At 47.0% G+C, this 22642-nt stretch overlaps 1 protein-coding gene and 1 long non-coding RNA gene across 10 annotated transcripts in view; both read right to left on the reverse strand.

Annotated features, from left to right (window-relative positions):
- The window catches only part of KLHL3 (kelch like family member 3), a 133825-nt gene that overhangs the window by 47411 nt on the left and 63772 nt on the right, over positions 1 to 22642 (reverse strand). For 8 of the 9 annotated variants that reach the window (XM_036897666.2, XM_057490903.1, XM_036897639.2 and 5 more), the window contains 2 exons: positions 14203 to 14365; positions 2944 to 3053 (listed from right to left, as the gene is read on the reverse strand). The exons of the other annotated variant lie outside the window; for it this stretch is intronic. In XM_036897666.2, coding sequence (XP_036753561.1) covers positions 2944 to 3053; positions 14203 to 14365 — 273 coding nt within the window. The remainder of the gene's footprint in view (positions 1 to 2943; positions 3054 to 14202; positions 14366 to 22642) is intronic. 9 annotated transcript variants of the gene reach the window in all.
- Positions 18534 to 19826, reverse strand: LOC130680423 (uncharacterized). Its single transcript, XR_008993431.1, has 2 exons — positions 18828 to 19826; positions 18534 to 18734 (listed from the first exon to the last, which is right to left on the reverse strand). It is a non-coding gene; the product is annotated as an uncharacterized LOC130680423 (long non-coding RNA).

Below are 22642 nucleotides of genomic sequence, written 5' to 3' on the forward strand. Positions count from 1 at the left end.
TTACCAATGCAGTTGAGTTTTCTGCAAACATTAACATTAAATGAAAATGAATTTTAGCTTAAATTAAGATTCCTGACATTACTTCAAATACACTCCAATAAGTTGACTATAATGCAATATAGAAAGAAAAAGCTATTATGCATGTAAGAGATTGCCTATCATATGCAATGCAATTGAAGAGAGTAGAAATCACCAAATCTCCTTGAACACATCACAGAATTTTCAAAGCCTAAAGGTCTAGGACTCAAATGACAAATATCTAATTGTCAAAAGCTTCCAGGTATTCAACTTCCAGCAGCATATGATCATTAAGGGGAAATAAAATTGTGGATTTCACCAAAGAGAAAATGCAGACCAAACCCCACTATTCTTTGATAAGCCTCAAAATTATAGAGCCTCTTAAAGGTATCAAAGGGATCAAGACCATAGTAATCTACTTTCTGAAAAGCATCACATAACTCGGAAGTTACACGTAACTTCTGAGAACCAGACATAATATACAACTTTGTTAATATGAAAAACACCTACACTCCAAACTCTGATTATACAGAATAAGCAACTCATATGTAAGCATATGAATAAATAAGAAACACTATAGACAATTTTTAAGTTATATTTAATGTCATGCTTCTTTGTTTCTGGAAAGATGTAATGAACTCCATGGTTTATTTGACCATTATCAATGGCAAAACTGATATCATTACTATTATCAGTAGTGCCTCAGAATAGAGAACGCTGATAATTACAGGGACAGCTGTTGTCTATTGAGCACCTGTCAAAAACTGCATTTGATTCTTCATACCCAGTACCCCTAATAATCCTCATGACAACTCTGTAAGAGAGGTACTCTCAGTATTCTCATTTTACATATAAGGAAATTAAAGTTCAAACAGACCAGTGATTTTTCAAAGTCATACAGACAATAAGCATCAAGCCAGACATGGAACCAGGTCTGCCTGAGTCCACAAAGCCCAAGTGGTTTCCAGGACACATAAGTCCTCTCCCTACTAACAACTTAGCTCTGTCCCTGCCCTGGCACAGCAAGCACAGGTAAGCCCTCCCCTGAGAAAGCTTACTATGATCTCAGAGCAAGATGGTCCAGCATGAATTCAGGGTAGCAGGGTCCCCCACTCAACCCAAACACCCCCTAGTCGATCCACATTCTACTGCCTATGTGATTATTTCCATTTTCTCAAACTACACTTGAAGACATGCTCAAGCAGGCCCAAACACTGACCAAATGGACCCAGCATTCACATAGCCAATCAACTGACTTGTTCGTTCCTTCAAATTGTGCCACTGTGGCAGCGTAATGCAGAGCAGACTTTAAACAGATTTGGCAAGAAGTGAGGGGGTCCTCCTCATTGCTGAGGTTGGGTGAGGAAGGGGCTCACAGCCTGACCAGAGGCATTCTTTCCCCTGGAGGTGCTGTTCCACATCAGTTAATGGGGGCAGAGGCCTCCCTGAGCCACAGGGAGAACCCAGATTGTTGTGCCAATCACCTTTTGGGGATCCTTTTGAAGTCTCAGGGCTGCCCACAGTTCCAATGATCAACTGCTTTTCTTCCTGGTCAAATTTTTACACAATAGGCAGGGGCTTATGAATTTCACTCTACTCTCTGGACTTGGGCTTTTGGACACAGTTTCATCTACAGTATAAAATCCTTTTCAAGGGCTTTTCCTTAAATATTCCCTCAGGAAAGGACCTCAAGCCTGGGCACTAAAAGTGGACTTGAACAATTCAAGAAACATATATTGAGCACCTCTCAGGATGCAAAGATGAGTAAGATGTGGACACTACCATCAGGGAACCCACAGTTGAGTGAAGGAGGTAAGGCCAACTCAGAACCAGCTAAAATAAAAAGCAGAACAGGCGAGTACACACAGAAGCAGAAGGAATTAATTCCAGCTGCAAGGTCAATAATAAACCCAGCTAACACTGACTGAACACCTACCAGGGACCAGGTACGACACTGGGCATTTTACGCACCTTAGGCCACTTAATCCCCACAACCACCCTGCAGAATATGCTCTATTACCATCTTCACTTTATAAATGAGGAACAAGATGGAAAAGCAAAGTACCCTGCCCAAGGTCATGTAACTGATGTGTAAATACTAGAGGTGAGATTTGGAGGCTGCTGACCAACACCAGCGTTTATGTTCAGTACAATAGGTTACATGTCCTAGAGTAAAGAAATTCTTCCTGGTAGAAATAGAATCTGAACTGCTTGGGAATTCAACCAGACGAAGACAACAGGAGAATCATCCAAGCAGAGAGTCAGTGAGAGGGAGGGCCTAGAAGAAGGGCAGGCAAGCAGTCACAGAGCAGCTGAAGCAATGGGCAGAAGTCAAGCTTCCAGCGCAAAGCAAGAGGTATGGGCTCAGCGAGTTAGGGGACTGGGTGTCAAGAGACCTGGATTCTAGCCGGCATGGCTGCTGACTGACTGTGTTAACTTCAGCAGTTCCTATCCCCTTGGCCTCCTCATCAATAAAAATTCCAATCCCTACTGGAATAGATATTCCCACAAGGTCTGCTCTGGTCAAAATGTTCAACAATATGCACAGAGGCCATGTGGGATGGTGGTGAAGACCAGGTGACAGGTAAACCCCAACTCTGCAGTGACCGAGGGACCCTGAACAAGCTGAAGGACTCTGACACTCCGTTGTCCTTATCTGTACTGTGGGCATGACAGCAATGCCTGTTTCATGGGGCTATGGTGAAGGGTGAGTGCACTGAAGAGTATAAGCACCTGGCAGAGTGCTTGGCAAGCTGTCAATGTCTAGTATGGAGGCAGCTGTGTCACCACTGTCGTCACCACCATTATTTCTTCTTTAAAGTTCTTTAAAATCAGCCCTTTTTTTTCTCTGCAAGAGAGAAGGTCTCACCCCTCCCGAGACCACCTGACGCGTGGGGTTCCCGTTCACCAAGGGGCCGTGCGTACCTTCTCTTCTGAAGAAACCGTCAGCTTGTCACTGGATATCAGGCTGCACACCTGGTCCAGACTTAGGCTAAGAAATTCTTCCCCCAGCATCACCTCTGGAAAGTGCTGCTCTGTTCCAAAAAAAGAAGTTCAGAAAACACAGTTACAGCACAGTCCTGCCTCTCCGTGAACCAAGGCCGTGACACGCTGTGGGATTCCGACCGGAGCCCTGGGGGCTCTGGGAGCAGGTGGGAGGAAGACGCAGAGGCGGAGAGGCAGGGAGAAAGATGGCCCATCCTGGCTGAAGGGAAACCAGTCATTTTAACTCTGGAGCAAAGGCATCCATCCCCCTGTGTGATCCTCCATCCTGAACATCAACACAGATGAAAATGGGGCAGAGGCGGGAGCTCATACATTTTTCATGAGATTGATGCTGGTGTTGCAGAAAAGCTTCACTGGGACCCGCCTACTTTGGTGAGCTCATTTCCCCTCAGGGCCCTAACTGGCAGGACTGTGGACGGTGCCTCCTGCAGCTCAGCCAAACAGAAGTGGGCCAGAACTGCTGCGTGGCTGGAAGTCTCGAGAGGTTCTGGAAGGAAGTCAACATTAGAAGATCGGCAGAAGGTGTCACCCTTTCTTGTACAAAGTCAAACCTTTCACAGGGAGGCCCAACTAAGCATCCGTCCAGGTGTGGTGTAACACAACTGGCCCCACCACCACTGGGAACAAACAGTCCATGACAGCCATTAAGATGGAGGGGGATTGGGAACAGCTAGAAAGAGACAAGGGCCACAAGAGGGAAATGCCAAGGACAATTCCTACAGTGACATGTGCCCAGGCCATCATCCTGCTAATACAGAAGCAGTGAAATAATATGCACTTCAAAAAGAGAACACAGATTTGAATCCTGGCATTGCCGTTTGTGCGTTGTGTGCTTGAGCCATCACCTCCCTGGGCCTCACCATCCTCATCTGTAACATGGGGATAAAGCCGCTTGTCTTGCCTCCCTCACATGCTCTGTGGGAAACAGCCTGTGAAAGTGTTTTGAAGCTTCACCAAAGCGAACCAGCCCGAGGGCTGGCATTCCTGGTGCCGCGGGTCCTGAAGATCACAGGGTCCTTTGTCCTTCGCCCCAGACCTTGCCCCTTCTCAGGACTCTCAGGACCCTGCCCCGTCGTTCCAACAAGGATCTGTGCTCCCTACCCTCCAAGCTGCAGGCCTTCCCCCTTCCTTCTTTGGTGGCCCCTCTATGGCCTGGTGGCTTCTTAGATAATTCTAGAGGGTTACATCTCTCAGTTACCACTGAGGGCTCTGCCCCAACTTGGTCAGCCAGCCCCTGAAATGAGGCTCAGAGTTCCTCCAATCCTGGGAGGTTGCTGAAATGTCAACGCTGCTGCAGCCACACGGTGGAAAAGAAAATCAGAGCATGCGAAGCCCCTCTCACACTCATCAGCTTCTTAAAAACCAAAGACTTAAATAATTTCTTACAAAACTCATCATTTTTAACTTCCTGTTGAAGTAATTTCAGACCCAAGGAATTCCCATATATCCTTCACCCAAATTCCCTGAATTTTAATAGTTTACTCTCAAAGATGAAGTTTTACACATAATCTTTTCCATCTTTCTCTAGACAGAAAGGGCTCCCCACCAGCCTAATGATTATCACGAGCCTACAGTTAAAGATTGCCCATCTTAAGGCTCAGGAATGTTTGTATATAACAAAACAAATTTTAAAGTAAGATCCTTTATAAAGGGGAACAAGTATCATAAAGTAAGTTGATCCTGCTTCTCTATAAGTCAACAGGAAGAAGCCTTTGGTAAAGCTTAGACTTAGGTCTTGAATATCCCTAAGACCTCCCTAACTATGAGAGTATTTAAGACTGGAGAGTATTATTTTTAAAGTGTCCATTCCGAAAGATTTTAAAATAAAAGCAAGCGAACAGTCTTCTCTGGATGACGGGAATTCATTCTTGGCCAGGAGGCTGGGAAAGTAACAGGAGTCTCCCTACATGCACTTCCTGGTCCAAGAAGTCTCTGAACCAGAGTCCCCCTTCTGTTGGCAACACCCAAAACACAGGAAAGAGAAAAAGCAGTCACCACACGACGACAAAGTGCAGGACAGCAAGGCTCTGAGGCCCAGAAGGGCCAAGTTCAGCAGGAGGGCCAGGCAAAGCAGCACCAGCCGCCTGCCCCAGAGCCACACTCAGCCTTCCGCCTTTAGCTTTGGTGACAAAGAGCTGACATGTGGAGGAGGAACAACAGCAAAGGGAACGAGGAGGAAATAAAAAAGCAAAATTCTGGGTTGTGAAAAAGTGCCTCCTAATATGCATAAAGCAGAAAGTAGATGGACTTGGATTTTGGAAAGCAAGCAAGCCGAAGTGCAGTGATGTGCGATCTAGCTGGCTTGGTGAACAAACCAGAAGCTCAAGAAAAATTAAGGCAGAAAGCAGCCACCCCACCCCACCCCAACCTTCTCATCTCTCACCATTCTGGGGCACCTGCAGAATTTGAATCTAGGTCTTCTTTCTGAAGCAGGCTGCTGCTTTGCCCATCTGGAACCTTCCCCTGAAATTCCTTCAAGAATCCTCCCAGGAAGCAGCATTTGGTGGGGAGGGGACAACACAGAAGTTGTTCCTCACGGAAAGCAGCAGCTTCTCACCCAGGGCTGGCACCCCGGGACCCAGGGAATTTTAGGGCATGAGCAGGAAGAGACAAAGAAAGGAAGCAGACGGAAACTCTCTCCCTTACCCCTCCAGCCCGAGAAGACAGGGACAAGTCGCCCCTCTCCATTAGCAACACTAAAGAAACAGCAAGATAGAAAAAACAGGGGTAGTATGCTCTGGCCAACTGGATTGTCTGGAAAACAAGAGTTCCCCAAAAGACTTCGTACTTAAATCAGCCCTCTCTCTGGCTGCTTCCCAGAAAGAACCCCTTCTGCCTCCAGGAGACACCTCCCTGAGAACCAGCGACCTTTAACACTTGTTTGTTTGTTTGGGGATTTTGTTTGTTTTGCTTTGCTATTAGTGTATTAAGAGAGAATGGAATAAAAAGTCTCGGCTAAATGTCAGAAAACCTGGGTTCAAGCCCTGTCTCCTCCTCCTACTGTTACTTCTTTCAAGGCTTTGACTTCATCATCGATAAAATGGGACCATAATACCTGACCTATGTCCTGAGATTGTTTTAAAGCTCAAAGATGATAACATATATATTAGTCCATTTTGAGATCTTTAAGAAACTCTTAAGAAATGAAGGATGAATATTATCAGCATGAATATTTTCCTGCATCACAAAATTCAATGCTGTTGGCAGCACCACTCTCAAACAGAAACTTTTCCACATCAAGGACGTCCTTTAGAGCTGCGGGTCCTGTAGGTGACACTGTAGACCTCAAAAGTCTTAGAGACTCACTTTAATTCCACTGAGTTCAACAAACTTTCTAGTGATGTAAGTTATTCAATTACTAAAAACTGTTTTCTCATCTATTAAATGGGGCTCATAATAGTACCTATCTCATAAAGGTATATGGGCATAAATAAGCACATATAGGTAACTCACATTTACTGAGACCATTGCAAATGCTCAATCACTGTAAATATATGATGTGCCAAATGTAGTGTTTCTTCAAAAATGAAGAAAGCAGAGCTGATGCCTACAAGCAGCCTACTGGCTTATGAGTGGGGTCAGACATGGCACGTATTACTCCAACCCTAAGTCCACAGGGCCATGACTGGAAGAGGCACCCCAAGTATAAATCACGGCATGGAAGCAGGAAAATTCAGGGCATTCTAGAGAACAGAAAGAGCAATAGCTCAACCTAGCTAGAGCCTAGGCTACGTCTCCACTCATCTAACAATGTTTACTGAACACCCACAAAGTATGGGGGACTGTGCCAGGCTCCAGGAGATGCAATGGAGAGGCTGGTGCAGCTAGAGCTTGGGGGGTAGGTGGGAGGCGCAAGGTGTGTAGTGTCTTCTATCATGCGTTAGCCCCTTGAAGGGGAATTCTCCAAGAATAACTTTTCTTATCTTTTTGCTTCTTTCTCCTTAAACATGAGTGGAAACAGAAAAAAAAAATTGATTAAGAGTTCTGGTTAAGGGTCCTAATTAATCAGGCTTTACTTTAAGTAACAAACACTGTTTAAGTTCCAGGTCTTGATTAATGAAACACAGAGTGTCTATCTATTCCTGTCCATGTGGATGAGAAATTAGGGAGAAGGGGAGGGGCACTAGATGATTTCAAGTTCTTTGCCCACCAAGCAACACACACATATCCCAATGTTAAATGAATGAGAAAACTTGGATGGCACACTCCCAGTAAAGGGCTCACTCGGGGGGATAGAGGTGGGTCTTTTCAAGGAAGTAGGCCTGCAGAGAGTTGAGGGTGTTTCCTAATAGTAGCTAACACTGTGCTAGGTGTTTTACACATGTTCTGTCACTGATTTCTCCCAAAAGCCCTACTGAAGTGAATGTCAATATCCCCATTTTACAGATGGAGAAATGGAAGCTTAAAAATTATTCAGTCACAGGCTTAGGTTTACACAGCAGTAAGTGGTAGAGCCAGGGTTTGAGACCAAGGCCACCCAATTACAATAACAAACATTCTGATGAGCATCTTGGTCTCCGAGACGATAATGACTTGCCCTGAGCAGGCCATTGGGGTAAAATTCAATATGGACGTCAGAGGACCCAAAGAATTCCTCTTAAGGGTGCTACAGAGAGACAAAGAGAATATTAATCTGAAGACCTTTCTTCCAAATAAGTCTTAGAATAGTAGTAATCTAAATATTTGGACATCCACTCTGGGTTCAAATCTCAGACCTAACTCCTGAAGTGGTAAGATCTTTCCCTAATCCCTGTCCACCAGGCTACATGAAGTGACATTCTTCTATGGTCCAAAGCCCTCCAAACAGGAAACAAAAATCACCATAGCCCTCATCAGCCTTTCTTAGCATCTGAGGCCTTTCTCCCATACTGGGGCTGTGAGCTCCATGAGAGCAAATTCTACGTCGCTTGAATCCTGTCTTGTTTGAGGCTGGATCTTCGGCGTCCAGCACATCTGCATATATTGAGCTCCAAGATCATTACTGCTCTTCCCTACCATTCTTTAGGACTGCCTGGGGCTCAGGCAATTGCTCAAGTTAATCCCACACCCATTCCCCCATCTTGATGGGATGAAATAAAGCTAAACCTTTAATCGGGTTCATCTAAACTACAAGCCCAGAACAAATGGAACTGAAAACCCACCTATGACTTCTTTGACCTGCAGAGATTAAAAGAACCCCATTATTCCCCTGCCAGCAGCCCCAAGGAACAGGTAGGAGTGGCTCTGAATTGAACCACACGTCACGCCTCCCAGGAAAGACTGGGTGACACAGGGGACACACAAACAGAATCAAAGCATTTTAGTAGGGTAAGAAAATAAAACAGAGCCTCTTTAAATGCATGTCTCCTGCCCGCTGTTGCCCTATTTTTGGAGGGCCGAGGTAAGCTTTCCTGAATCAATATTTGGCTTTTGGAGTCCCCAGTTTCTCTGCTCCAGGGAGAAGGCTCAGAGGGGGAAGTAAGAGAGACCCACCGTGGGCCCTGTCACACTGCATCACACCAGCAGCCCTCGGGCTCTCACATTACTGCCTCTGCCCTGCCTAGACCTGGTGGGACAGGAGCCTTCCTTCCACGCTGATTTAATTCCAGAAATACATGTGTTGTCCCTCCCCCTTTCTCCCCCCCCCGCACACACACACCCCATTTTACAGATGGACTGCATCAATACTGCTCAGTTATCAGTGTTATCGATTCAACACAGAGTTCCCTGCTACCCAGAGAAAGGGAGGAATAAGGGATATTTCCTACAAGCCCTTCAGGGAGAACACCTAGCCACAAAAACTACTGTCTCTGCACCTATCGCTTCATTTGCCACCTTCAGATGAAAAGCAGAAAATCAGTGGGGGGCAGGAGTACGGCAGCCGCCAGGGCGACATAGGCTGTACCGGCCTCTGGAGGTGAAAGTAATGGGCTCAGAGCACAGGCTCTGGAATCAGACGGCCTCGTGGTGAATCTTAACGCTGCCGCTTACAAATGATGTGGTCTTGGCTAAGTTACTACGCCTTTCTGGAATTTCAGTCTTCATCTATAAACTAGGAAAACGATAACTACCTCTTATAGTTACCTGACCAAAATGAAATAATGCCTGTGACGTGTGCAGCACCACACCTCGCACCCTAGCAAGTGCGCAGAAATGACAGAAACTTTTACCATTATCATAATCATCACCATTTTCTGATGCACAGCTGGAGGCAGCAATTTTACAAGACAATCTTACTGAGTCAGAGGTTTCCAGTTTTTAAATTATTTGTCCAACTTTTATGCTGCCTTTAGCTTAATCACTTCATTCCATGATCTCAAGTGACTCAATTGAAAAAGGCCATTTCTCTCAATAAATACATGAAATCCGATAACTTTTCCATCTCATGGCTGGAGAGTTTTAGCTCAGCTTTGGCAGACTGATGTAAACAACAAGTCCAAAGAATTTTAATTGCCACTTCATTATTGGGGTCTCATTAACATCCCTCCGTTAACAGCTCTGTGCATGGCCGTCCAATTACCTGACAACAGAGTCCCCATAAACCTGCACCCTGGCCCGTGAAGTTAAAGATTAAGCAGTCCCTGTAAACAATAATGGGTATAAGAAACCTGCTGCACAAAACACCAGGGTCCCTTGCCCAGCTGCTAGTCACCCAGGAGGACTCTGACACCATCAGCTGGGGGCCAGGGTCTCAGCAATCAGGTTTTAAAAATGGGACCCACCCTTCCCCACCGCAAAATAATCACAGTCAACCTGGGGGCATAACCTTGAAGGGGACAGGAGGGACTGCGGCAGCAGGAAGAGACGGGGCCTTCCACACAGGAAGCCAACAGGCGGCCAGGGGGACAGAGGTGGTGCTCCAGCCCCCAGAGTCTTTGGGCACCTGTGTCTGCCTCTCTCTTCGTGCCTTCACCAGGGGGCGAAGCCTTACCAGAAAGCAAGAGCTGACCTTAAAAACAGTTGCATTTTGGCAATAGGTATCAATTTTTAAAAAAATGCACACTCTCTTTGAGCTACATTATGCTAGTACATTATGCAATCTCACTATTACCTACACGCTACTAAATATGCTTTAAAATATTATGTATCAGAATTCTCATTCAAGCATTTTATATAAAAGAAAAACCTGCTAATACTAATGTTCATCAATCAAGAGCTGGTTAAATAAGTTGTAGTTCATCCATATTATGCAGCAGACAAAAAGAGTAAGATATACCACACACAAGGGTCTGGAAAGAACTCCAAGACTGTGTAGTAAGTCAAGAAAAAGGACAGTGAGTACAGAATGCTTCTATTTCAGTTAAAAAGCATAATATAATGTATTCTGAAGGGATCACCAAGACAGTACCCCTGCCCCTTCGGAGAGAGGGCCTGGAGGAAGACTGACTTTGCAGTTGACGCTTCTGCATCCTGTTTGGATTTTTCTTACCAGGGGGATAACTTGAATTTTATTTAATACATTTTCTAAAGTTTTTAAATAATGGTATAGCAATGCATCTGCTAACATGGAAGGATATTCAGTATATGCTGCTAAGGTTTTTTAAGCTAGAAAACATACATATGCAATGAAAAAGATCAGGAAATCTACATATCAAGGCGCTGCCCGCAGTTCTCTCCAGGCACGACTGTGGCAGGTGCTTTTCCTGCTCTTTCTGGCTGTCTTCTTCTGCAATAATTGGGGGGTGGTTTTGTATTAAAATAGTGATAACAACAGCAGTAATAACAATAACAGCAAAAGAAAGTTTGTCTTGAAGGAGAAAAAAGAATAGAATTCAGAAGCAAAGCTGGTGGTCACAGATAAGTGAAGGCAGAGGCCAGCTAGCCAGAAACTAGGGAGAGTGGGGGAGGCAGGATAAACCTGCCTGTATACCTGGACAAAGAGGAAACCGAGTCAGAAGCTCTGGAAATGGTCCTCCCCCCACAGTGCGTGCTGAGGAGTCCCATCTCTCCACCAGCACCCGGCTCTGAGGCCCGCTCACTGCAGATGACCAGACAGGCAGGGAGGTGCTGGAGCGCGGCCCTCAGCAGTGCCTCCCTCTGCAGGAGGCTCTTCTCCCTGCCCACCCACCAAGCCCCAAACCAGCCTGGAAACAGGGCAGGATGTACTACACCCCACCACAGAGAGGAAGAAAACAGGCCTGGGGCCACTCAGCTCCAAAAGGTGGGCTGGTCTGTTCCCTTATTCTCATCTGGGAGGTCTCCTTATAGTTTGTTGGCTTAAAATACCCCATAATTTGAGGCAGGGGGCCAGGAAAGCCTGGGACCACAGGGTCTGGCACTGTCCCTTATGTGTGACCCCAGTGGGTACCTACACTTCCACGTATATTATGGGATGAGGCAGCAGATTCGTCTCAAGAGCAGCCAGGGCAGAGAATGCCAGGTTTCATCTGAAGGCAGGTGGCATAAGACCAAACAAACAAAGCAGGACCACATCCTTTTGGTGCAAGGGATCAAGCACAGAAGATCACTTTATACTTCCTTCTCTGAGTACTGCACCATCTTACCTTCACACTGCTTCTTCTACTGTCTTTGCAGCATGGTCTTATCAACCTCTGCATAAGCGTGACTTCCCTGCTGCACACGGCAGAGAGCTGCAGAGAGAGCAGGGAGCGGAAGACGGCCACAGGTTCCACAGAAAGCCCGGATGACAGGGAGAGGCTCTCGGCGGAAGTCATGGTAACTGAGCCAGGGAAAGCGGGAGGGTTTACACACGCAGTGAGGGGGCAGCCTCCCACCAGGGAAGAGAAGACGTCCACGTCACACTTCCCCACCCCAAGATGACTAAACATCCCATGTCTAGCAGTGACAGCGGGCTGTCTGTCTACACTGTCTGCTTGTGAGGATTTTGTGACTATGTGCCACAGGCTTGCAGGCTCACATTTCCAATGGAAAATGCCAACTCTAGCCACCAACTCTCAGTTACTGATTCACAGGGCTACCTTCCAGTCAAACCAGGCCGAGCAGCCACAGAATGCAGCTTACAACATAAGCACTGATTCAGAGCCAACACTGTCTGGATGTCTCGACCACCTGTGTGACACAGCAGATAGCTTCACCTCTCTGTGTCTTAGTTTCCTTAGCTGCCGTAGGTATAAATGAGATGATGCGCATAAAATGCTTAGCACAGGGTACGGTATGAAGTGAGAGCTCTTAAATACTAGCTCCAAACAGTTCATCAGGCTATCTACATACACATATGTGTGCACACACCCCGACAATACTGACAGAACCCAATCACCATGGCAACAGGACCAGGGAGCACCAAGACAACGCCGTGTTCCCGGCTGCGTCCTTCCTGCTCTCCCCGCTCTCCCACAGGTGAGTCTCACCAAAATCACACAGATTTTCAAAGCGGGGGAAGCCAAGCCAAAAGAACGAGGGAGCCTCTGTTAAAGGTGGGCGTTCAGAACCCTCCCCAAATCTCAGATGATCATGTGAGCCGATGACAGAAGGATGGGACATGTGCTGTGTTTACACGCATGCACGCACATGCTCTGCAGGAGAGTTGGGCAGAGGAGACAAGGCAGAGGACGACAGCGAGCCCCTGGCCTCTAAGCACTCCCCCCACGGCACCAGCAGGTGTTCACACGCTGCCCTGGGCTTTGGCCAAGCTCTGGGCTCCTGCTGAAGCAAAGCTTGAGCACATCGCTCAAGAAAGCCGCCTCCCTGAGAGAAAGCAGAAAGGGGGTGTGGGAACAGGAAGGGGAAAGAGGGCACAGAAGGGGAAGTGAAGAATCAGGAGATGAAGGTTCAAAGGCAGAAGAGTCAGCAGAATTTACAGAACTGGGGCAACTAGGGAACACGCTTCACAGAAATCATCATAAGGATGTCTTAACAACTGGTCCCATTTGTGTCCTCAGAAGCAGACTTGAGAGAGAAGTAAAAGTCCATGCAGGCTCCTGGGGTCTGGAGGTTGAGCAGGAAATAAAAGAGCAGAGTAAATGCTTGTTGCCTTGTGGGCAGAGGGGCTAATTCAGTACAGGGAGCTGGCAGGTGGGCAGCCAGCAGCCCTCAGCTAATATCCAGACATTGGCCGGACAGAAGACACAGAACAGAACACAGATGATATTCGCTTGGGCAGGGGCAAGAATGAGATGTTTTATTGCAAGGGAAGGAGGTGGCCATGGCCATGGCCGAGTCTGTTGATTAAAATGACCAGACCTATTTCCTAGCCTACTCGTGATCTTCACCCTCAAGTGGAAATACCTATCAATGAAGATTTATTTCCAGCTGAATATGGTGGACTGAACATTCACATTCATCTCTCCTCCCTCCCAAAACCCAAAGGAAAATGGCTCCAAGAAAAATTAAATGGCATCAACAGATGATCTGATGAACTGAGAAGGACTGTTCAGTTGTATCTGTCTTGCGTGAATTAGTGGTAATGACACTCGCTATGCAAAAGAAAAAGACAGTTATTAACTGCCTTTCTAGTTTAAAATGTTTTTAATATTTGAATGTTAGTTTCTAATTTTTTCTGATTAAAAAATTATAATACACAACTCAGCTCAGTTGTAGAAATGATATTAGGAGAATATTGTGAGAGGAGAAGAGCATCTGTTTAGGAAGGAAAGTATGAAATCTCACTTGTTCTTCTGTGAGAAGTCAACAGATAATATCTGAGGCTAATAAACCCAGAATAGGGATACAAACATTTTACTTAGATCAACAGAGATGAAGAGTAGATGAAGCAGTTTTTAGCTGAAACGCAACCTGCTTTTTAATTCTTTTAGAATTGAAAATCAGTGGATCTGGGGAGCAAGTCTTGGTGTGGAGAGGCAGAACAGGGGAATCTTGCTTATTGTTATAAACCTTGCAGTAGTATTTGAATTTTTAAATCATGTTCATAGAATACTTTGATCAAAAGAGAGATTTTCTTAACAACAACAAAGATTTATTTCAAGACCTTGTGCACATCACTCTTCTCCCCGCCCCCACGAAGCCTCCTCAGACCGCCTTCCACTTCCCCAGTCAAAATGACTGCCTGTACCATCCACCCGCCAGATAATCATACACCACTTGGCGATGAGCTAAACTCTTCAATTGTTAAATCTTCCCACCTGTGTCTTGCCTCCCTGACTAAATTATAACTGCTTTACAGCAGAGCGCACTTTTCTCCATCTTTGAGGGGTCTACCACACACCAGGTTATTCACATCAACGAGCTCATCGCAAGTGCAGCGGCCCGGATTCCCATTACCTGCGTAAGCGTTGGCCTGCTGCAGAAGGTCAGTACAGGTGTGCACATCTGCAAACGCGCGGATGCCCAGGCAGTTGGTGGGATGCAACTGAGACTGCAGGAAGTCACAGCAGTTCTGCCTGACATCCATGAGCTGCAGCAGGCTGGCTGCTGGGAGCAGCACCTGGAGAAGAAGGTGACATTCTGAGACACCAGACCACTGGTGGCAGGGCCCCGTCTCCCTAAAGCATGGTTCCCATCACACTGCTCCCAGGCTCAAGGTGCTTGCCTGGTTCTACACTGTCTGTCCGAATCAGTCCAAACTTCCTGGCCCGACCTTCAGGGCCGCCAAGCCTTATTTCCCACTACTCCCCACTTCATAGATAATAAGCACCCGCAGATAGATTCTCTGTATCCTTACAGCCCACAGCAATGCTTCCCAACAGATAATGTGTATATGAATTCCCTGGAGATCTTATTAAAATGCAGATCCTGATTCTGTAGGCCCAGGGTGGCGCTGAGAGCCCGCACATCTAATGAGCACCCAGGCGATACTTGCAACTGCTGGGTCACAAACCACTCTGAGTAACAAAACGCCTTTGGACTGAATGTTTGCGCCCTGCCACCCCCACCCCCACCCCCAATTTGTATGTTGCAGCCCTAAGTGCCAATGTATTTGGAGATAGGTCCTGTGAGGAGGTGATGAAGGTAGAGCCCAATCCAGTAGGGCTGGTGCCTTACAACAAGACACAGCAGGGCTCGCTCGCTCTCACGCTAGGTAGTGAGATGTTGCAAAAGCCCTTCAGCTGTTTCTAATGTACAGCCAAGTTTGAGAAGTACTCCTCTACAGCCTTCAGCATACTGTCTTCACTTAGAAAAGTACTCACTGAATTGTTCACTAGCTCCTTCCCCACTTAATTACTGAGCATCTCTATGCCAGGAACTGGTCTAGGCTCTGTGGTCTAGATCAGGAGGTTTGGTGGTAAGCATGATAAACTAGACTCCTGCTCTGTGGAGCCTAGAGTCTGTGGAACAAGAGTTGCCCCAAATCCCCTGGGATTCAGGCCATCACATTTCGCCCTCCCATCCAAGAGACAAATACTGAAGAACATCTCTGGGTACATTCTCAGAGAAAAGGTCACAGCACACAGGAGCATTTATCCTGTATCCTGGGAGACAGAAATAATTCCTGCTCAGGTGTGTGTGCTTGTGTTTTTCCTAAAGGCCAGGAAAGACTGGCTTGAGCAGGCCAGATGGGTGCTCAGACTGCCAGCCCCAGTTGAGTTTCCCTAGGACTTTTGCACAGCTGCCAAAACCTGCCCTCTAGATCAAAACTCCAAGAGATACAGCCAGAGGGTCCCACTCAACCCCAGCTCCACTCCCCTTCACCCCTGACCTGGGAAAGGGCTAAACAGTCTGAGAGTATCTTCCCAAAAAGAAATTTAGAAAAAAAAAAATCACAGAGTAGAACAGCCTGATTTGAGGCTGTTTAGCGTGGGACCCCCAGCATCCATTCGTCCCACAACAACCCCAGGCCCTGGGCCTCTGCTCTCAGCTGCTCCCCTGGCGCGCACAGAGCACGTCTGGCCAGCCAGACTCCAGCTGTTCACAACCACAAGGGCCTGCCCGGTCGGACATGGGCTGCTGGGTGCCCTTGCTTTCTTGGTCCTTTTATTTTTATTTAATGACTTAAATTCTGGACCTGACCTTCTCCCCAAACAGCTCTGATCACCTCCATGTGGTCAGGCCAAAAACTCTGTCCACTGCCCATTCTTGGTCCTTGTTCCTCCACTAGGGGAACCGGCTGTGCAGATTTGCCTAGGACCCAGGGGTTTTCCAGGAAACGGGACTGTCAATGCTAAAAGGGGGACAGTTGGTCGCTCTTCCTCATCCCTGCCCACACACCAAACCCAGCAAGAGCCTCCACTACAGGTGTTCCTACTCTGAGCAAAACACCTGCTCGCCACAAGGAAAGCTCTTCCTACCTAGGAGCCTAAGCTTCTCCCTCACAGCAACTGATTCTAGAAAACATGCTCCTCTCCCTTCCTCTGCCCTCTTTCTTCCACTCTCCCATGTCCCCAGCAGGACAGCAGTAAACTGGCACCATGTCCTTGGTATTTTCTGAACAACTGATTCATTCCAGAGAAGGAAAATGATAAAACTCTTAAGAGTTTTAGACCATAAATGAACACAGCCAGGCTCCAAATCTAGCCAACTGAACTCTATCCCCACTGGGGTGTCACCACCTCCACTAAGCAGACATAAACTAGGAAACTCAATTAACCTGGGAGCTTGCTCAGCGTAGCCAAAGATTCCAGAGCCAGATTACTCTCTGCCTGCTAGTGAAGTGGAGAACCATTAACCATTCTTGCTGAATACACAGCAGGAATGGAAAGCTGTGTTCCAAATTCCCAAATGACCTCCATGACATCCCGTACTCCAGCCAACCAGCATGAGCTACAAACTGGACAGTTAGGGCCATAGGTTGACCAATCAGCCTGGGTTGCTGAGACTTTGACAATTTTAGCACTGAAAGTCCTGGGTCTCAAGAGACTCCTCGGTCCTGGGTGAGCTGGGATGGCTGATCACACTAGGGACCAAGAACTTCTAACCACTTACCCTGGTGGAGAGGAATAATCAAATGCTGTCTAGCACACAGCCTTATTCAGTTCTTTGGCAAGCCCCAAAGGGGTCAGGTTGAGAAGAGGCGGGAATGGGAGAGCAGCCTTTTGTCCCCCAGAGGAGCATTCTGGGAGTCCCACCCGAGACGGCACGCCCAGCCAAGCCACGATGAGATCATGCCAGGGACACCTCCCCCCTCACCCTCTGTTTCACCAGGAGGACAACAGCACAGTTTGGTGCTTAAATTCTCAAGCTCATGACAATCAGCCTAAGAAATGAAATAATAAATACTTCCTGAACATATTCCTTGGGTTATGCTCTCAGTTTTTAAAATCTCTCTGGAAAGCTACCCACATAGCTTTCAACTTCCCTACTGTTCATAAAACCCACTTAGCATGCAAAAATGATGAGGCTGCCCACCTCTGCATGCCGTCCATTCTGTCCGGGTCTGCGCCTGCCCAGGAGCATTCCCAGGCTGGCTTCCCAGAATGACCGGGGCTTGTGGTCTCTCTCATTGCCCCTGCCCTCTCTTTGATCTCATGCTGTGATTAGCTATGAGTCAAAGGCCCTTTTCTTCCCACTGCTTGCTTCCTCCAGGAAGATGTGAAAGAAAAGTAAAGGAAGTCAGAATGCTGAGTGGGGAGGCTTGGAGGCTGGAAGACAGAGCGTGGCTCCACCTCTGAGACTCAGGGATAAACTGGGGCCCAGCCCACTGGGCTTCTGGGGCTGCACATGACAAGCACACACACAACCCAGGGGCTGCGAAAGAAGTGCGAGCAGAATGTCCATGAGGTGGCTGCCTCCACCTCCCTCTCCCACATCAACAAGGGCTCTCCAAGGATTTCCTCTTCTCTTGCCCGCTGCTCGACTCCCTCAAGTGGCAGCATAACAAGATCGTGAACAAGAGGCCAAGCCCAGGACCTCAGCAAGACTGTCCTGGTGGAAACGCTGGGGCAGTTCTGCTTGGTCCCTGGGAGGAGGCTGAGAAGGGGAAGGGAGCAATCCACCACAGGGGTGGGAGAGGACCCTACCCTAAGTCAAAAGGCTTCCGGCTTGCTTCTCGCCACCCCAGCACTGTGGCTCTGGGGAAAACAGGCCCTCGAACGAGCCTCAGCAGGGCTTACAGATTCCCCTCCAGCTTGCAAATGTCCTCCCCTTCATTTTTTATGTGCAGGCCCATTTTGTTTTTTCTCTCCTTCAGATAACATGAAAACACAGCAGAGGATATCCCGTCACAGAGTTTGTTTCCTTTAACAAAAACAAAAGGAAATGCCCCACCTCAGAAAGCACCCACTCCTGGAATTTCAGAGAGGTGGGGCCATGCACAGAGGGAAGGCTCACCGCACCTGCCAGAGGCCCAGGAAACCAGCCTGCCCGGGGCCTCTGCCTCAGCCACATGGTGGGTCTGTCTGTGCTGGCACCGGGCATGAGGCCTGGCACAGAAACAGTGCTAAACAAAAATTTGTTGAGAAAAAGAAGGGGGATAGGGGTGGTGTGCAGATGAACAGGAGAGCTCGCAGAAAAGCACTGTGACTAAAAGTGTCACTTGGAATTCCGACCTCCACTTACCAACCATGTGCATAAAAGCCAATCATTCAACCTCTCTGTGCCTCTGTCCCCTCAACAGTAAAATGAAGATAATAATGGTACTTCCTTAAAGGCATGTTGTGAGGATCTAATAGCAGAATGCATTTAAAGCAATTATTGCAGTTCATGGTACATAGGGAGTATTCAGTTAAATTCATTTTTATTATTATTAATTATTACGAGCTGAAGGCAAGATTAGGATCATTCATTGAACAAGGAATTCAAGTTCACCGCATCAACAGAGCACAGAGAGTTGGTGAGGGCTGGACTCAAATCCCCATCTGCCACTCACTACCATGTGACTGGGGCCACTATTTAACGCCTTTGGACATCGATTTCTTCAACTGCAAAAGAAGGGTTATATTAGAACATTCATTTGGTGGTTATAAAATTAAGTGAAGTAATGCAGCAAAGTGACTGAAGCGTGCTTGGCTTACCATGAGTAACAGTAAATGCTGGTCCTGACGGTCGGTCCCCCCACCGCGGAAGGGCAACTCAGTCTCCCACGATGTGCATGGCTGGGGACATATAAGGGCAGAGCTCTCCCAGCCACTCAAGCAAGCCTCAGCTCTCTGGCCCTTGTTCCTGAGGCTTTCAGGAGAGCCCTAGCTCCTCTGTGCTCACCTCCTCGGTGCACCAAATCCTCAACAAATACTGTCTTCAGAGCTTGCGAGCAACTGCCTCAGCAGATACACCGCATTTTGATACAAACTCTTCTCAACCTTTTTAAATTTTGTTTTCCCCTAAGGTCACCCTGACCAAGCCACAGTTTAAAGTGAAGAGGAAAAAGGAAAGGGAATAGTTAGGACATCTCTTTGATTCCAAGTAATGTGCAGTTCCCTGAAGGTTTCACACTGTGCCTCCCAGTGAAGCCCCTGCACATAGTGCCCCTTCCACACCCGGCGCACAAGGAACACAGTGGGTCCCTCAAGAACTCGCACACCAGCTGGGACACAGACAGGCGGGCAGAGGGAGGCAGGACTGACCTCCCGATCTACCTTCAAGACCAGCCCACCTAGCGCTTCCTCAGTGAGGCCGGCACTGACCATCTCCATCAAGGCAGTGGTGACCACTCCTCGCTTCCTGGGCACCCCCCTCTGGCCCCTATCACACTGTATGGTGCCCATTTAGGTCCCCACCCTCAGACCATATGCTCCTAGGTGAAAGGGCCTCTGTGCCCACACTGTCTACGGGCACAGGGTAGTGCTTTGCCTATATTAATTCATTTGGGACTCATACCAGCCCGATGAGGTGCTGTTATTATGCCCATATCACAGATGAAAACACAGCCACATGGAGGTCAAGTAACTTGTCTAGGGTCACATGGCTAGAAAATGGTGGGGCCAGGATTTCAAGGGATACAGTCTGACTCATGACTACCCAGTAGAATGGGTACTGTTGTGGTTCCTGTTCTACAGATGACAAAACTGACCCTTGAGGCAGGGTACCCGTGGGGGTGTCAGAAGAGCTCTGGTGGGAGGGAGGGAAAGCAGATCTGAGCCTGGCAGAGCATCTTCTCTGACCAAATCCTGTGACCGTACTTTACAGATGGGCAAACGATGCCCTGCAGCAGGCGAGGGCTAGGAGAAGGGCACTCTGTGAATCAGTGGCTAGGCTGAGGCTGGGAGCCAGGTCTCCATTCTCACTTGGTTCCTGCCTCGTCCCTCTCTCCTACTTCTCCCTCTGAACCTGCACATCATCTTTGCTCTGACCCTCTGCCGCCACCCAAACAGAGTAGTTTAAAAAAGCAGTGGTGGTACAGCAAAGGACACCACCAGCAGAACAAAAAGGCATCCTACAGTATGGGAGAATATATTTGTAAACGACATACCCAACAAGGGGTTAACATCTAAAATACAGAAAGAACTCACGTGCCTCAACATCCAAAAAGCAAATAACCCTACTAAAAAATGGGCGGAGGATATGAAGAGACACTTCTCCAAAGAAGAAATGCAGATGGCCAACAGGCACATGAAAAGATGCTCCACATCACTAATTATGAGGGAAATGCAAATTAAAACCACAGTGAGATATCACCTCGCACTAGTTAGGATGGCCAACATCCGAAAGACAAGGAACAATAAATGCTGGCGAGGTTGCGGAGAAAGGAGAACCCTCACCGCTGGTGGGAATGTAAACTAGTTCAACCATTGTGGAAAGCAATATGGGGGTTCCTCAAGAAACTAAATATAGAAATACCATTTGACCCGGGAACTCCACTCGTAGGAATTTACCCAAAGAAACAACTTCTCAGATTCAAAAAGACATATGCACCCATATGTTTATCACAGCACTATTTACAATAGCCAAGACAGGGAAGCAACCTAAGTGCCCATCAGTAGATGAATGGATAAAGGTAAGTGGTACATATACACAATGGAATATTATTCAGCCATTAGAAAGAAACAAATCCTACCATTTGCAACAACATGGATGGAGGTGGAGGGTATTATGCTCAGTGAAATAAGTCAGGCAGAGAAAGACAAATACCAAATGATTTCCCTCATTTGTGGAGTATAACAGTAAAGCAAAACTGAAGGAACAAAATGGCAGCAGACTCACAGACTTTAAGAAGGGACTAGCAGTTACCAAAGGGGAGGGGTGGGGGAGGGTGGGGAGGGAGGAAGAAGGGGATTGAAGATATTATGATCAGTACACATGGTGTAGGGGGGGTCACAGAGAAGAGAGTGTAGCTCAGAGAAGACAAATAGGGACTCTGTGGCATCTTACTACACAGATGGACAGTGACTGCAATGGGGTATGGGAGGGGACTCGATAATAAGGGTGAAAATAGTAACCACATTGTTTTTCTTGTGAAATCTTCTAAGAGTGTTTATCAATGATACCTTAATAAAAAGAAAAAAAAAATCAGTGGTGAACTCATTCCCTCCAGAGTCCTCTGACTGGTCTACCTGCTGCTACCAGACTGAAGAAAATTGGTGTTACAGAGACTGCCATTGGTTTAGACAGAAGTTGCAAAGAAAATGCCTAGCCAGGTGATAAGGATCCAGAGTAGGAAAACTGCTAATTATCCAAGTGTGTAAACACTTTGTACTTCCCAGAAGGGAAAAGTTATTAAATAAATACATGATGGAAAGGGAGGAAAAAGCTGGTTCCAGTCAAACAATTCTACAACCTCCCCTGTACATTTTTTTTGTTTATTTTTAGTGGTTTAAAACAACACAAGTTAATTTTCTTATAGTTCTGGAAGTCAGAAGTCCCAGTAGCTCCCACTGGACTAAAATTAAGGTGTCAGCAGAGCAGCATTCCTTCTGGGGGCCTAAAGGAGAGTATGTTTCCTTGTCTTTCCTACTTCTAGAGGCCACCCACCTTCCTCACCTTGTGGCTCCCCATCCTCAAAGCCAAAAGCATCAAGTGGACCCTGTGGCGGGTCACATCTCTCCGGTCCTCCTTATTCTGCCTTCCTCTTGTACTTTACATTGGGTCACCCAGAAAATCCAAGGTAATCTGCCCATCCCACATTCAGCTGCCTAGCGACTAATTTCATCTGCAATGTTAATTCCTCTTTGACCGTTAGCCGAACATCTTCAGAGACTCCAGGGATTATGACACAGACATCTCTGGGGGCGATAATTCCTCCTACCACTATGTCTGGTTAGTGAGTGTCTTGCCTGATGGTTTCAGCACCAGGCAAGTTCACTATGGATTCAGTGAGACCAAGAAATGACAATGGAATGGTTCTTGGGGTAAAAGGGTTTATGCCCAGCTTTATTCTCCAGCACTAGGTCGAGCACTGGAATCACATCTGCGTCCAGCAGTCTGCAAGTCCATAATCCACCTCCATCTCTGCCTCCCCCAGAGCACTGGGCAGAGCTCTTTATATAGTGACCCAGTCAACACTAGCTTATTGCCTACAGGTATGGAAGCAGTAGCCTAGCAGCAGGCCAGTTACACCATCAAGTAGTTTAGGGTCAGGTGAGGATCCTGGCCAGAGGAACTTCCATTTTTCCCATAATAAGTTACTGATCTATCCTAATGCAAGATTTCACAACATTATTTGTCCCTGCACATTTTTAGGTGGATACTTAGCGTTTCTCATTACAGTTGCAAAAAGTGTAATTTCTTGCACTTTGTAAATCTCAATATTTACATCACTTTTAAAGTATATGAATAAATTTAAATGTGATGGTGATCTGACATAAACATCATTCATTTAAAACTTTTTTCAGCTCATGCCAGTGCTCGACCTACTACTGGGAGAATAAAGTTGCGTATAAACCCTTTTACCCCA

This window comes from Manis pentadactyla, chromosome 13 (genome assembly GCF_030020395.1).
Source record: "Manis pentadactyla isolate mManPen7 chromosome 13, mManPen7.hap1, whole genome shotgun sequence".
Taxonomy (NCBI): domain Eukaryota; kingdom Metazoa; phylum Chordata; class Mammalia; order Pholidota; family Manidae; genus Manis; species Manis pentadactyla.